The 14,006-nt window shown below is 46.0% G+C and overlaps 1 protein-coding gene across 1 annotated transcript in view; it reads right to left on the bottom strand.

The window, feature by feature from the left end:
- The window catches only part of LOC103366437 (zinc finger protein 462-like), a 19,642-nt gene extending 7,374 nt beyond the window's left edge, over window positions 1-12,268 (bottom strand). Inside the window, exons 1-7 of the mRNA XM_008294165.1 lie at window positions 12,181-12,268; window positions 11,786-11,851; window positions 3,722-8,874; window positions 3,347-3,636; window positions 1,997-2,115; window positions 1,127-1,264; window positions 778-1,021 (exon numbers count right to left, since the gene is read on the bottom strand). Of these exons, the coding sequence (XP_008292387.1) occupies window positions 778-1,021; window positions 1,127-1,264; window positions 1,997-2,115; window positions 3,347-3,636; window positions 3,722-8,874; window positions 11,786-11,795 (5,954 nt within the window). The 5' untranslated portion in view covers window positions 11,796-11,851; window positions 12,181-12,268. The remainder of the gene's footprint in view (window positions 1-777; window positions 1,022-1,126; window positions 1,265-1,996; window positions 2,116-3,346; window positions 3,637-3,721; window positions 8,875-11,785; window positions 11,852-12,180) is intronic.
- Window positions 12,269-14,006: the final 1,738 nt, after the last annotated feature.

Here is a 14,006-nt window from a genome sequence, read left to right as displayed (position 1 = left end):
TGTTTCTGGACTGTGGGAGGAAGCCGGAGAACCCGGAGAGAACCCACGCTGCACGGGGAGAACATGGAGACTCCACGCAGGAAGATCTTCTAGCTGTGAGGCGACAACTAACCACCGAGACACCTGCAGCCTTCTATAATTATAATACATATTAAATATCCATTTACTGTATCATGATTGACAGTCTGACCTCAGCTAACTCATTAACGTGAGTAAAGCTGACAGCTCGCTGAGCCAAACGGTGCAGCTGCATGCGGTGATGATGATGATGATGGTTTATAGTCACCACTGCTCTGGACTGAGTCCTCTCAAAACATCCCACAGTGAAAGAGAAAGTCAGACTTTTTACCTACAACTGACAGACGCACCTTGTCCTACCTGGATGAACTATCTGTACGACTCTACACATGTCAGGAGCGTGAACTGAACGATGATGAGTTTTAGAGGCAGATTCTTGTTCGTGTGTTTGTGTAACTGTTCCTTAGATACTACATGTTCAGTTAAAAAAGCCAACGACGAGCCTAACGAAGGTCTAGCAGCCAAACAATGCTCTAATAAACGCGGGAGTCTTTTAGAAACACTCGTCCTTCCTACGCTCCTGCCTCATGTCATAGCGGCAGCTGTAACGGCACATCTCACCTGTTTAAGGTGTGTCAACTCTGTGAATGTTCCTGACGGTACAAGCAGCTGATTTATGGCAACACACTGAAGTGTAATCATGAGATGAAGAACATGAACTGATTCCAGAAACGTGTCCTCAGCGCGGCTGCAGCTCACCTCAAACCAGTGAAGAAGTCGCAGTCTTTACACTTGAAGATCTTCTTGCCGTGCCGGCTGACGTAGTGCCGTCTGATGCTGGACAGGTGTCCAGAGTTGAAATTGCAGAACTCGCAGTAGAACACGCTGTTCTCAGGTAACTTTGATTCGTGCACGCTGGCTTTAGATCTGGCGCTGCTCCGCGCCATGAAGTTGTAGTGGTTGAGCTGCCGCTGCACATCTGGAGGCTCCAGGTACATCGATTCTGCCCAAGCACAAGGAGCCAGTCGGTCAGTACGGCCGCCAGAGCACAGAGTGTGTTTAATATACACGGTACTATACTCTATAAAACACAGAACGGATGACCTGCCTTCAGCCAGTTCAGCTTCTTCATCGAATTCAGGGAAACCGTTGACACCCTCTGACACATGAGAAGAGTCCTTGTCGGTCCACTGGCCGTTCTCCTCATCATCATCGCAGTGAGCCTCAGCCGGATCCATGAGAACATCTGGATGTTGAGCAGCAGAGTGACATGGAATCAAAGACAGAACAGCTTCAGAGGAGATCTCCTAAAGCAGCTCCTGTGTGATGGAAAAATGACTTTCCTTGTTTGGAGCTAATCTTTTAGAGGAGATACCGAATGGACCTCCTGAGGTCAGATGTGCGCTCTGTGACGTCTACAGATTCTCGACCTCACGTAAACCTCATCGTAGGAGGTGTACGTGAGCGCCGCCTCTTTCCAACCAGTGTTCATTACTTATTGCAGAATTCAGACTGAAGTCTGCAAAACAAAACATTTGGGAATGCGGCTGCCATTGACAGTCTGGACATGGAGTTCTAGGCATTTCTGTGTACTATCAGGTTCTGCTGCACCTCTCAAGGCCAGATGATACCCAGACGCCGACTTATCTCGTCTCTCCCACTGAAGGAGGACATAAGACTGAAGGTGTGAGAGGAGGTCTCTAGAGCTGATGCTGGCGTTGTGTGTGAACTGCTGCTCTGCTGGCGTCACTTCTCCTGATCAGTAAACCTTATTTCAACCTCAGTCATCTGAGTCTCTGTGTGTCGGCCTCCTCATCCTACATCAGCCTCCTCCAGAATTTCCACACCACCGTAATGGGTGTGATGCTGAGTGAACCGGCTGCACTCGATGGTGAAGTCCAGAGTTTGGCTGCTACATCTGTCATTTCTACCATGACACTCGTGATAACTGTCATATGATCATACGTGGACGTCTCACCTTTATGTTTCTTCATAAAGTGGCTCCTCCACAGGCCCATGACGGTGGTCCGATAGGAACACAAGCCACACAGGAAAGGCTTCACAGTTCCAGATTTGTGGATGATGAATTTGTTAATGCTGGTGAGAAAAAAGTGTTCAAATTAATAAAAAAACAATAAAACAAACGCCTGGAGTTCAGCAGACAAATGGAGAACTCATATGCCCAAGTCCAAATGGAGCCTTTACAACAACCTTTAGTAGCTTGTACTGTAGGGGATGGTTGTATGGGGGTGCGTTCAGGGTCAGAGCAGCGTCTGGGGGTGACTACGTACAGTAAGCATGGCCGGTACATGGAGAGTAAAGGCTGAGTCTCTGTTACCTCATTTAACTGGAATCTGTGCATTTTACTGTAAACTTTATCCATTTCATGAACAAAAATATCTCTTATGTTTAAGTAAATTAAACCCAACAATACCTTAATAAAACTGGTTTAAAAAAATGTTTTTTTAATATTATGAATTTTTATCATTTTCTATGGAGTAGTGAGAGCGCCAAATTACAAAAATAAATCAATAAAAGAATAGTAAAATAAAAGTGGAAATAAAAAGAAAAATAAATAATGTGGCAGTATAAAGCGATATTAATAAAAATTAAACCATAACAGAAAAGGAAAATAAAATAAAAACAGAAATATAAAGACAAATAAATAAAATAATACAAATAATAACAATTTATCTTTTATTATATTTTTTATTTATATATTTTAATTTTTAAATTTTTTATAGTGTGCTTTAAAAGAAAAACGACATTCCTACTGCGCACATTTCCTTTGCTTTTAAAGCGACATCATAAAAAATAAATAAAAAAACAAAAATGTAAAAAATTATTTTTAAAAAATGAATGACAAATAATAAAATATTTATAAATAAAATAACTAAAAATTAAAACAATAAATAAATAAATACAAATAAATAAAATAAATTTTGAAAATTATTATTATTTTTCTTATTTTATTTTTTTGTCTTTATATTTCTACTTTTATTAGCCTTTTTTTATGGATTAATTTTTGATTAATATTGATTTAGATTGCTTCATATTTATTTTTAAATTTTATTTATTCTTCTTTTTATTTCCACTTTTATTTTATTATTCTCTTATTGCTTTACTTTGGTAATTTGGCGCTCTCACTGCTCCATAGTTTTGGCGCTGGCTAAAATCTGTCTTGCACCAAAACCACCTGCATGCAGAGGAAACCCCGTCACAGCAACGCTAAAGGTTTTATTTGACGTAAACTTCTGATTCACTTGCATGCAATCTGCAGATAAGAATTAGGGACTGAATTGAAAAAATGGTCAAAGTGTCTTCTTACTTGATCTTCAGCGCTGAGGTGGACGGCTTGTTCAGTTTCTTGATAGCTGCCAGGGCTGCGTGGCTGCGCACATGTGCACGCAGACCTTTCATTGACCTGAATGTGCGCCCACACTGCTGACAAGCGTGCTCGTCTTCTCTCGACTCCACCTCCAGCTGCTCTGCGTCCGGGAGCTTTGAAGGTGACAGCTGAGGACTGGTGGGCAAAGTGAAGGTCTTCACTGGGGTCACGTTCCACCGGGTGAGCTCCTCCACCGTCTCCAGGGTGGGAAGCTCATCTGTCCCGCTAACCTGAAGAGAAAACACAGTCAACGTGATCAGATTCAACTGCAAAAGATCAAAAGTGTAAATGGGCAGCGTGGGAGAGTCGACTTACTTGGACGGATTTGGGCTCCGGTTTCGGAGTGATGACGAGAGATGGATGTCTCTTTGCCGCCATCGTGTTCTCTTTCCTCTCTGGGGCGTGACGGTCCAGATGAGGGCCAAGCTTCCTAATTCCATATAACACTGTCGCGCAGTGGGAGCATCTGTAAATCCCTGTGCTCTTCTTCTTCTGTGATCCATTCGACAACACAGTGAAGTCCACTTTGCAGTCCAAGCCATGAAAAGTGTTGTAGTGATCAAGAAGCAACTGCGGTGAGTCCCACATTAAGTCCGGGCACATCTTACATTTGACATTTGCACTTTCCTCGGGTTCGGCGGCCACAGTCAGCTCGCCGGGCATCTTGCGTTTACGTTTGTTGTAACTCTCCAGCAGCCTGTATGTGCTGAGTGCATCCAGTTTGTGAGTCTTTTTTAAGTGACAGTACAGGTACTTCCGACACGATCCTGCGTAGGAACACATGCGGCACTTGTACAATCGTCCTTTGTTCGGCGCTGGCGGCGAGTTTGACTGACATGTCTCAGCAGGAGTGTCAGGCTGAAAACTGTCTTCAGATTCTGTGATGTTCACTTCTGATGTTTCGTCTTTTAAAGAGACGGCTTCTGGTACCGAGGCCTGAGAGTCGTGAACGGGTTCAGTGTCAGGCGACGCCTCGAAAACCGCCGCCCCGCCGTGGTCCCGCTCACAGTGGATTCTCAATTTTCCCAACGATGCATGAATCTGTGGGCATTTCTTACACTTGTACCCTCGTTCATTGGAGCCTTTTCCAATTGTACACCTGACCATGTTGGTTAGAAGTATTTCCGTCGTTTGAAGCTCATCTGCTCTGGCGATCACCGCTGGGTGCTTCATCTGGCAGTGAGTCAAAGTTCCATGGTAGCTGGCATTCACATATGGACAGCTGGGACATCTGTACACTAATATTTTGTTCTCATCCGTGGTTGTGTTTGAATCAGGCGGCTCAGAGGTGTCTTGTGGTTGCTGAGGTGACGTGCGGTCAGGTGATGTTGGCACTGGCTTCTCAAAACCCTGCTTGTACATGGGTATGTAGTATTTCAGGTAGGCTTCCTTTCCGTGTTTCTTAGCATAATGTCCTGCAAGACGTTTCGTCATAAAATAGATTTTGGAGCACAGGACGCACTTGTACACGCGATCCTTTGAAATGGCATTCTTGTGGTGAACACGCAAGTGTCGACTGAGCTCAGGCTTCGTTCTGCAGGAATAAGAACACTGCTGGCACCGAAGTATGGCATTTATTTTCTTACTTAGAAAGGAAGCCTTCGATACGGATCCCTGAGTGCTGTAGGACTTGGATATCATTATTTTGCTGACGGCTGACGGTGTGAGCGTGCTCTGCACACCGCCAGCCACGGCGCCGTCGTGGTCCTTCTCACAGTGCTTGCTGAGTTTGTTCAGCGTTGCACAGATTTGTGGGCAGCTTTCACACATGTGCCCGCTAAATCGCACGGACTCACCAGGACCGTTCTTTTTTGAGCAGTCATCCAAGTTTTGTACGTATGTCGAGTCCACGTGGAGGCTGTCGGCCCTGGACTGGAGGGTTGGATGTTTCATCTGGCAGTGAGTGAGAACTCCTTGGTAAATGGTGTTGACGTAGGTACAATATGGACACTTAAAGACATGCACGCGTGAGTCAGTTTGCACTGGTGGTTTTTGCTTTTCTTCTGAATCTGCAGGTACACTTTCGTTGTGTTTTATTCCACAGTGAACGCTGAGGCCATGCTTGGTAGCAAAACTTGAGGAGCAGAAAAGGCACTTGAACATTGCTTCACTGGATGACTTGTCAAATTCAAGAGGCACTTGGTAGGAATCAAATAACTCAGGCATTTCATCGTGGTCTTCCTTCTGGCTGTCTGCACTGGTCTTCTTGCTCTGGAGGAGATCCACGTCCTCTTGTTTTGCAGACAAAGCGTGAACGGCCCGGTAATGCCGTGCAACACTCAACATCGAGCTACCTTTGAAAGCACAAGCACGGCACGAATACGTTTCCTTTTGTCCAGGTCTTTGGGATGTCAAGTTGCCATCATGAGCATCACCACCACGAATGCCATCAGAGTGCATCAGCTTCGGCTTCTTCCTCTTAGGAAAAATTACACTGGGGCCGACATACAACCGTTTACTGATGTACTCGAAGCTGGTCTTAGAACCCGTGTGTTTTTCCCGGTAGTGCTTGTAGACTGCTGCTGCGTTTTCGTGAGAGAAAACGCAAAACTCACAGTGGTAGCCTGACTGCAGTATTCCTCGTCTAAAGTACACTCTTAAAACCTCTGTGACTGAGCGTATTGTCTGGTGAGTCTTCCTTATATGCTTCTTCAAAAGATATACGTATGGCGTACTGTAACAGCATCTATAGCACTGGAGGGTCCTCTGAGGTTGCGAGGCTTCCACTGACGGCGGGGAGGAGGATGTTTTTTTCTCGCTAACTTCCAGTTTCTCTGGTGGTTCCTGACTAACTTCTGGCTCTGCAGTTGGTCTCAGGTGTGACTTTTGTGTCCGTCTCAGAATCATAGAAGTGTACAGTTGGATCTGCGTGGTCCTGATCTCAAACCCACGATGTGTTTTGGAGTAATGGCGCAGCACGTCTTTTACAGTGCTGCTTCTGTAGTTGCAGAAGTGGCAGAAAAACATACGTTCGTCGCCGGCATTCATGAGAGGAAGAGGTAGATCAGTGAAGAAGGAGAACTCCTTTGCATTGGATTTTGACTTTTTAATTTCCGCATGAACTGACGCCGAGTATTCCAGAACTAGTTCACGGCTGGTATTAATGCGTTGGTGAGTTTTGGCTTGATGGTTAATTACTCCTTTTACAGATGGATTTCCAAAGTTGCACTTCTGGCAGTAAAACAGGTTTTCTGCACACGCATAAGGATTGAATTGTGCCACAGAAGCATCTGCCTCAGTGTCCTCTTTATCCTGAACTTTAGTTTCACTGCACGCCTCCATTTTTTCGCTGGTTTTAGAATGAGAGGGTGGAGGACTTTTTGAGGCTTTCATTTCAAGTTTCATTTTCTGCACCTCAGCACTGTACCACACAATGTCATCAGTCCCTATTGGTGCATCCATAGAGTGTTTTGCATTATGATGACCAACAACACTTCTGACACTGACACTACTGTAACTGCAAAACTGGCAGTAAAATATTCTATCCGATGAACTGGACGACAAACTGTCCATCCTTCCTTCCAAGTCATATTTGGTGGAAAACTTTTTTCTCTTGCTCCTGTCCTTCACAGACTCCACTTTCTTAGTTACGGAAGACGCAGTATTATTTTCAGACGCTTCTACTTTGCATTCAGGGTTTTCCACGAGTGACGACGTTTTCTTTTGCTGCGTCACCTCAGCTTTGTCTTTTGACTTCTTTGAAGAGCTTGAGATGTTCTTTGGAGGTGCAGAGTTTTCCGTTACTGCCCCAGAATTTGAAGACTTTTCAGATGTCTTCTCTGATGCTGCGGGGGACGTGACACAAGCTGACTGTTTGATTTTTTGGAGTGTAATTTCCTCACCTGGGTGGCTTTTTTGGTAGTGAACATGCATGACAATGACTGACTTGTGGCTAAACGTACAGTTGGTGCAAGTGTACAAGGCCACGTCTGCTCCTCTGGAGGTGGGCTGTTGGGGTGGAATTGCATTTTTGTCTTCTGTACACGGTGTACGGGATCTCTCAGGAGATCTTTCTGCTAATCTTTCTGAATGGGCTGTTTTTTCACGGGAACCACATGAAGATGTTTCTTCCTGCCCTTCAGTCACAGAATATCGGCAGTAGAACAAGGAACTGTCCACTTTATGTGCCGGGTGCTTTTCTATGTAATGTTCTTTCAGGACTCTCACTGCGTTGGCGGTAAATGGACACACAAAACATCTGAAAACCAAATTGAGCTGAGACGATGTCATCATGAACACATCTGGAGCCTCTGGGTGGTTTTCCATGTAGTGCCACTTGAGGTCAGCTGTGCTTAAAAACTTAACTGGACACTGGAGGCAGCGAAAGGTCGCGCTCTGATCATAAGCGTCCTGAATGTAGACGGCATTATATCTGACGTAGGGGTGGTTGTCGTGGTAATGGACACACAGACGCTTCAGGCCGACGTCCCTGTAGTCACAGTGCTTACAGGCGTAAACGTCGGTGCTCTCTGCGTCTCCATTCACCAGATCACCCCTTTCTTCTTCATCATCACTGATATCAAATGAAAACTGACGACTTAATGAAAGTTGGTCACTTTTATGTTCTTTCTCTGGGATCCAAGTCTCTTCTTTATCTACTTTTGCTTTTTTAGCTGGACAACTTTCTGAACTTTCATTATTGGGCCTTTTGCTAGCGTTGTTAGGAGGTCTTTCGCTTAAATGCTCCTTCGGCTTCAGCGATGTGAAGTCAGTCATCAAAAGCTGGTCATTTCTCAGGAAATGGTCAACCTGTTTTTTGGAGATATCGATCATGGACTTTGCGGTGACTTTAAACACGCCGCTACTGTTTGGGCTGGAGCTTGAGGGAGAGTCTTGCAAAATCAGGGTTCCTTTGGTGCCATCGGCCACCTTTGCAGGTGACTTCCCATTTGACCCAGACGATGCTGTGAAGTACTTGGTGATGGTTTGCAATGGCCTCTTGTATGTTTTCAGATCCTTTACTGAGTTAGTAGAGCATTTAGTGTTTGAGGTAGACATAACTGAGGAAATCTCTTTTGCTTCTGTGGCTTCATCGTGCTGGTTTGTCGAAGTCTCAGTTACTGCGGTGTCCGGGTCTTCAGAAGGGATTACAGTTTCTAATGAGTTGGGAACAGTTCCTACCAAGTTGGGACTTTCTACGTTTTTCTGACACAGTTTTTCGTGTTGATCTAATGCGTCCCGACTAAAAGCTTTAAAATCACAATGCTGGCATTTAAAACTCCTTCCTGAACTGCTGGTACTGTTGTCAGGGTTGGGTTTGTTAGTCTTGATGTACTTTAAACCAGCTTCAGTGAGAGCAGCATCTACATCAAAGCCATGCACCTTGTTGAGGTGTTCAAACAGGTACACCTTGGATTTGAAGATCAGAATACAGTGACTACACTGGAACGACTTGACCAAGGAGTCTTGAGGGACGGCTTGTTTGCTGACTTGTTTGATGCGGCAAGAGGTGGAAAACTGCATTGAATCTGAGGGGTAAGTAAAAAACACTGTCAAATTCTCCCTTAATTTGATGCACTGCATTAAAAATAACTTCTCTTTTTGGTTCTTGAAGACACCTCTCATTCAGTGGACTACCTCAGCTCTACCTGACTAACGGGGAGTCCCAGATATATGTTCACCCTGATATCACATGGCTAATCACCATAGACTGTATAAAAGATGGACGTAGCTACCGTGACGTCACCCGCCGGGTTCTGCACTGAGAACATGAAGCCAGGGTTTTGCTACTTCCTGGTTGACATCTTGGATTTTTGGAGCAAAATCGACGGAGGGGGGCGGAGCCATAGGCGCAGCGATTGGTCAGACGGATTGAGAGGCGGGCCCTCTCTGCCCCGCCCACATTTACCGCCTTCTGCTCGCTTCGTCTGTATGGTCGCTGCTGACTGTCAATCAAGCCAGCCACGCCCCTTGCCCCGCAAAATGTTGACGATTTATTTAAAATTCAGTATTGATTTATTTTCAGATTGGTCACCTGATCTCTGGATCTGACTATGAAAAGTAATAAAACAAAATCCTGAGCTGTAGGAATGCAGTATTTGGTGGTCTGTGATCACTTCTTTTCCAGTTCCAGTCTATGGGAGCCAGGGCTTTGTGGAGCCAGCAGCTAGTGGACGTAGTGATGCTGCAGGTTTTTGACACTTCCGGGTTGGCTTCATGTTTCAGGGCCGGTTGCTACGTCCATCTTTTATACAGTCTATGCTAATCACACATTAACAACCCTCGATTTGCACACGTTGGCATGTGAACAGTTATGAACATGAGAAACTGAGAAGCATTGTCTCCAAACACAACATCTCCAAGCACACCAGAGCCAGCACCAGTCTGAGGCTGGTTCACCACCAGGACAAAGCACTCCAACACAATCTGAGCTGCGTTGCCCAATGCGGTGAGGAGTGCACAGACCTATACATAAGACAGACTAAACAACTGTTTCACGATGCATGTTACAAGACTCAGCAGTCCGCCAGGATCTAAAGAACAAGGGTCACTGATCTGAGGACAACAGGGTCCTCGTTTAGGACAGAGAAGACAAATCATTTGAGAGAGGAGTGAAGGAAGACGCCTACACTACACTGGAACAGCCATTTTTAAGCTAGTCCTTCTGCAGAACATAACGGTCCGGTTTCACTTCATTATGATTCTGGTATAGGGTTAGAAATTGTTCTGGCCTGTTTGTACTTCTTTAAACCAATCAGTTGTCTTTGGCGGGGCTAAGTCAAGGACGTGGCTTTGGTTTTACCTCACAATAGTGACGAACTGCGATTAAAATGGATAATTCACACACAAAGGAAATAAATAGGAGGACACCTTGACTGGATGGCAAAACTCAACATTTTCAGTGAATCAGTCGGCTAGCCTCGAGGTCGCTGTTGTTTGAAGGGGAGTTTGAAAACAGCAACACACAAACAGCAGAAGGAGAGGAAAGACCTGTGCAAGATGAGCAGCTAACGTCAGACCTGCCGCCTATATCCAGTGAAGCAGAACATAACGGTGTGACTGCACTTCGTTATCGTTCTGCTGTCGGGAACAAAAGGAACCAAACATTTGTTGGTTTGTATTTCTTTAAACCAATCGTAGTCATAGCTAAGAGCGTTTCCTCAAAACATCCATCCATCAATCATCTCTACACCTTAATCCTCACTAGGGTCATGGGGGGTGGAGCCTATCCCAGCTGACTCAGGGTGAAGGCAGGTTCACCCCTGGACAGGTAACCAGTCTATCACAGGGCTACACTTAGAGACAGACAACCAAGCACACTCACATTCACACCTACGGACAATTTACAATCACCAATTAACCTCAGCATGTTTGTGGACTGTGGGAGGAAGCCGGAGAACCCGGAGAGAACCCACGCTGCACGGGGAGAACATGGAGACTCCACGCAGGAAGATCCCGGGTGTCCTCACCGGGACGCCAACCGGCGACCTTCTAGCTGTGAGGCCACGGTGCTAACCACCGAGACACCTTCTCAAAATAGTGACGACTGGAATTGTTTTAGTGTTCTGGTAGATTAATTGTAGCAACTGGACCTGCTTGAGTTCCTTGAAGACGTTCCACCTTCATCAGCTCTGACTGACTAGATGGGAGTTTCACATCCTGATATCCTGAAGGAGACATTAACACCTGAGTTTAGGTTTCAAATGGGGGTTTGTTGCTCCTCCCCCTCCCCACTAACGACCCACATAATGAGGGGGAGGAGCAACAAACCTCCAACTGAAACCTAAACTCAGGTGTTAATGTCTCCTTCAGGATATCAGTATGTGGAACTCCCAACTAGTCAGTCAGAGCTGATGAAGCCTCTTGGATGAAGGTGGAACGTCTTCAAGGAACTCAAGCAGCTGCTCCCATTAATCTACCAGGAGAACCAGGACCTGGAGGACTGAGGATCTTCACAGACAATTTTTTTAGAGCAACATTTGCATGCAGAGAGACAACTGCTGTGAATAAAATGAATAATTCACTGCTAAAAACAAGCATGGCTGCCTTACTGCATGATTATCAGCTGGTCAGCCTGGAAGCTGCTTCCCACAGAGAAGAAAACATCAACAAAGCTGATGAAAACGATCGGTGGCTTACACCCTACACACCTCGGTGCCAGCACTCATCAGGTACTTGTAATGCAGTCTTGACATCCCCAGAAGGTTTCACCACCGCTCACCTCCAAGCACGAGTCTGGGGTTGTTAATCCACCATTAGACATGTCTGTGGGGGTGAACATATGTATATATACCTGGTACTCCCTATCAGTTAGTTAGACCTGGAGAAGCCTCTGGGATGAGAGGTGAAAAATCTCAAGGAACCATAAAGAAAAGTGTGAAGCCATGAGGATGAACCTGAGTGAGACGCACTGGACAGACAGCTGGATGCGGTACGTACCGTTTTGCATCTTGCATTCCTCTCTCACCCCAAAACTTCAGGCAGAATGACACAGCTGTGACACACCTAGAGGACCGAAAGCATGTGTTATTGCATCGCTCACAAACCCAGCATCACACATCTGCTTTGCTGCCACCGTTAAAGTTCACCGCAGCGCCGGCTTTTACGCAGAAAGACAAATGCTCGTTTGATCAGGTACCGACAGAAAACCGACTGAACAGCGGTGCAAGAACACGGCAGTGAAAACAACTGAGCCTCGGTATTTAACTTGCAGCCAGGCACGTTCAACAGGAAGGGGACGTGAAACGAGACGAACTGAACAAAGTGACAGCGAGCGGCCGCAGCGGGACACTGAACGCAGCGCGGCCGCCGGTGCGCGCACATCGTTTACTCACAAACTCACGATGAAGCTTGTTAGGCAATGTTTTGAATCGCTGGTCATGATAGCATAAAGGGACCACACATTTCCGCCATTTTTCCCGCGAGTACCACTCTGTGAGGCTTCTCCTTCCGTCCGACTGCAAACATCGCCGGACTGCAGCCGCCCTTCAGTTCCGCCCAAAGCCCCCCACCTTCAAAATAAGACGGACGGGTTTAACGGAAACATCCTGTACGGGTGGGTCCGTTTTTATTGTGTCTGTACATCTTTAAAAAGCTTTAAAAGCTGTGCGAGCATGCTAACTAAATAGCATCCCAGCTATTGAAGCAGTAAGAATTTTACTCAGCTGTCTGAGTGACCAGTTGTCCATCCATCCATCCATCCATCCATCATCTCTACACCTTCATCCTCACCAGGGTCATGGGGGCCTGGAGTCTATCCCAGCTGACTCAGGGTGAAGGCAGGTTCACCTGGACAGGTAACCAGTCTATCACAGGGCTACACTTAGAGACAGACAACCAAGCACACTCACATTCACACCTACGGGCAATTTACAATCACCAATTAACCTCAGCATGTTTCTGGACTGTGGGAGGAAGCCGGAGAACCCGGAGAGAACCCACGCTGCACGGGGAGAACATGGAGACTCCACGCAGGAAGATCCCGGGTGTCCTCACCGGGACGCCAACCGGAGACCTTCTAGCTGCGAGACGATGCTAACCACCGAGGCCCCTTGCAGCTCTAACCACTGGTCATCGAGCTCAAACTTTGGCAACCTCACAGCTGACTAGGTTTATTTACTTTCTAGAGCTGCCTCTGCTACGGATAAAAATGTGTCAGTGCCCCTCTGAATGTTCTAATGTCTGCTGCAAGAGTGAACACAACAGTCTTCTTGTGCTGCCAGCATACGAGGAACTGAAGACACAGCGGATTACTGTTATTATTGATACCAATGTTACCATAATGAAGGGTTCCTAAATGTTTTAACCTAATGGAGGGCCAAAGGTGCAGTAGCCTCTGTGGGAACAGGCCGACCTATCAACACCTCATGAGAACCTAGCCTTGTCGTGGTGTTTGGTGCGCTGCAAACTGAACACAGTGCAATCAGGAGGACGTCGGGCCATTTTAGCCCTGTCGTCATTCTGGTTTTTGTCAGTTTTTCTTGGATGGTGGAGTTCATTCTTTCCACCTGTCCTGAGATCTGTGGATGATATGGAACGTGCACTGTAACCCAAGCACTGCTGCAAGGTTAGCTTAGCAGCAACAGACTGACTTCCATGCAGCTGACATGTCCTGCGTAACGGCCACATTCAAAATGTGCAGCACAGAATGGGCAGCATGCACTACACAGCCATTGGATAGTACCAAAGAGACAGACTTTTCAATCAGCGTTGCAACAGCAGCCACAGATCTCAGACAACCAGGCACACCAAGAACAACCACTGGGAACGTTTCCACACAAAGGGTTTTACCTCCAAGGGTTGCCGTTTGAGGTAGATGACGTTGCCATGAACATCCCCACAGACATCTTGCTATTTTCTATGGTGTCATCACTCATAGATTTATGCCACATATCTGAGAAGAGCTAAATAATTTAGAAGAGTCACCTGGCATACGTACACTAGTCTGAACAGCATCTTTAGCTGTATCAGTCAGCCATGTGTCAAGAGGCTCATCATCAGGCCACTGTCCCCCCTCTCCACTCGTAGACAACTTATCTTTACATTACAGCTAATTATTCCTGTAAGTAAAACTCAACAGCATTTCCATATCCGGCACCAAGATGTTGTACAGGGTAGCAGTCACCTTAAGCCAAGTAAAATACTTACTAGGACTACTTAT

Source organism: Stegastes partitus, unplaced genomic scaffold (assembly GCF_000690725.1).
Source record: "Stegastes partitus isolate 25-593 unplaced genomic scaffold, Stegastes_partitus-1.0.2 Scaffold945, whole genome shotgun sequence".
In the NCBI taxonomy this organism is placed as follows: Eukaryota; Metazoa; Chordata; class Actinopteri; family Pomacentridae; genus Stegastes; species Stegastes partitus.
The sequence above is the reverse complement of the archived record's forward strand: the minus strand, read 5'-3'. Positions and strand labels throughout refer to the sequence as shown.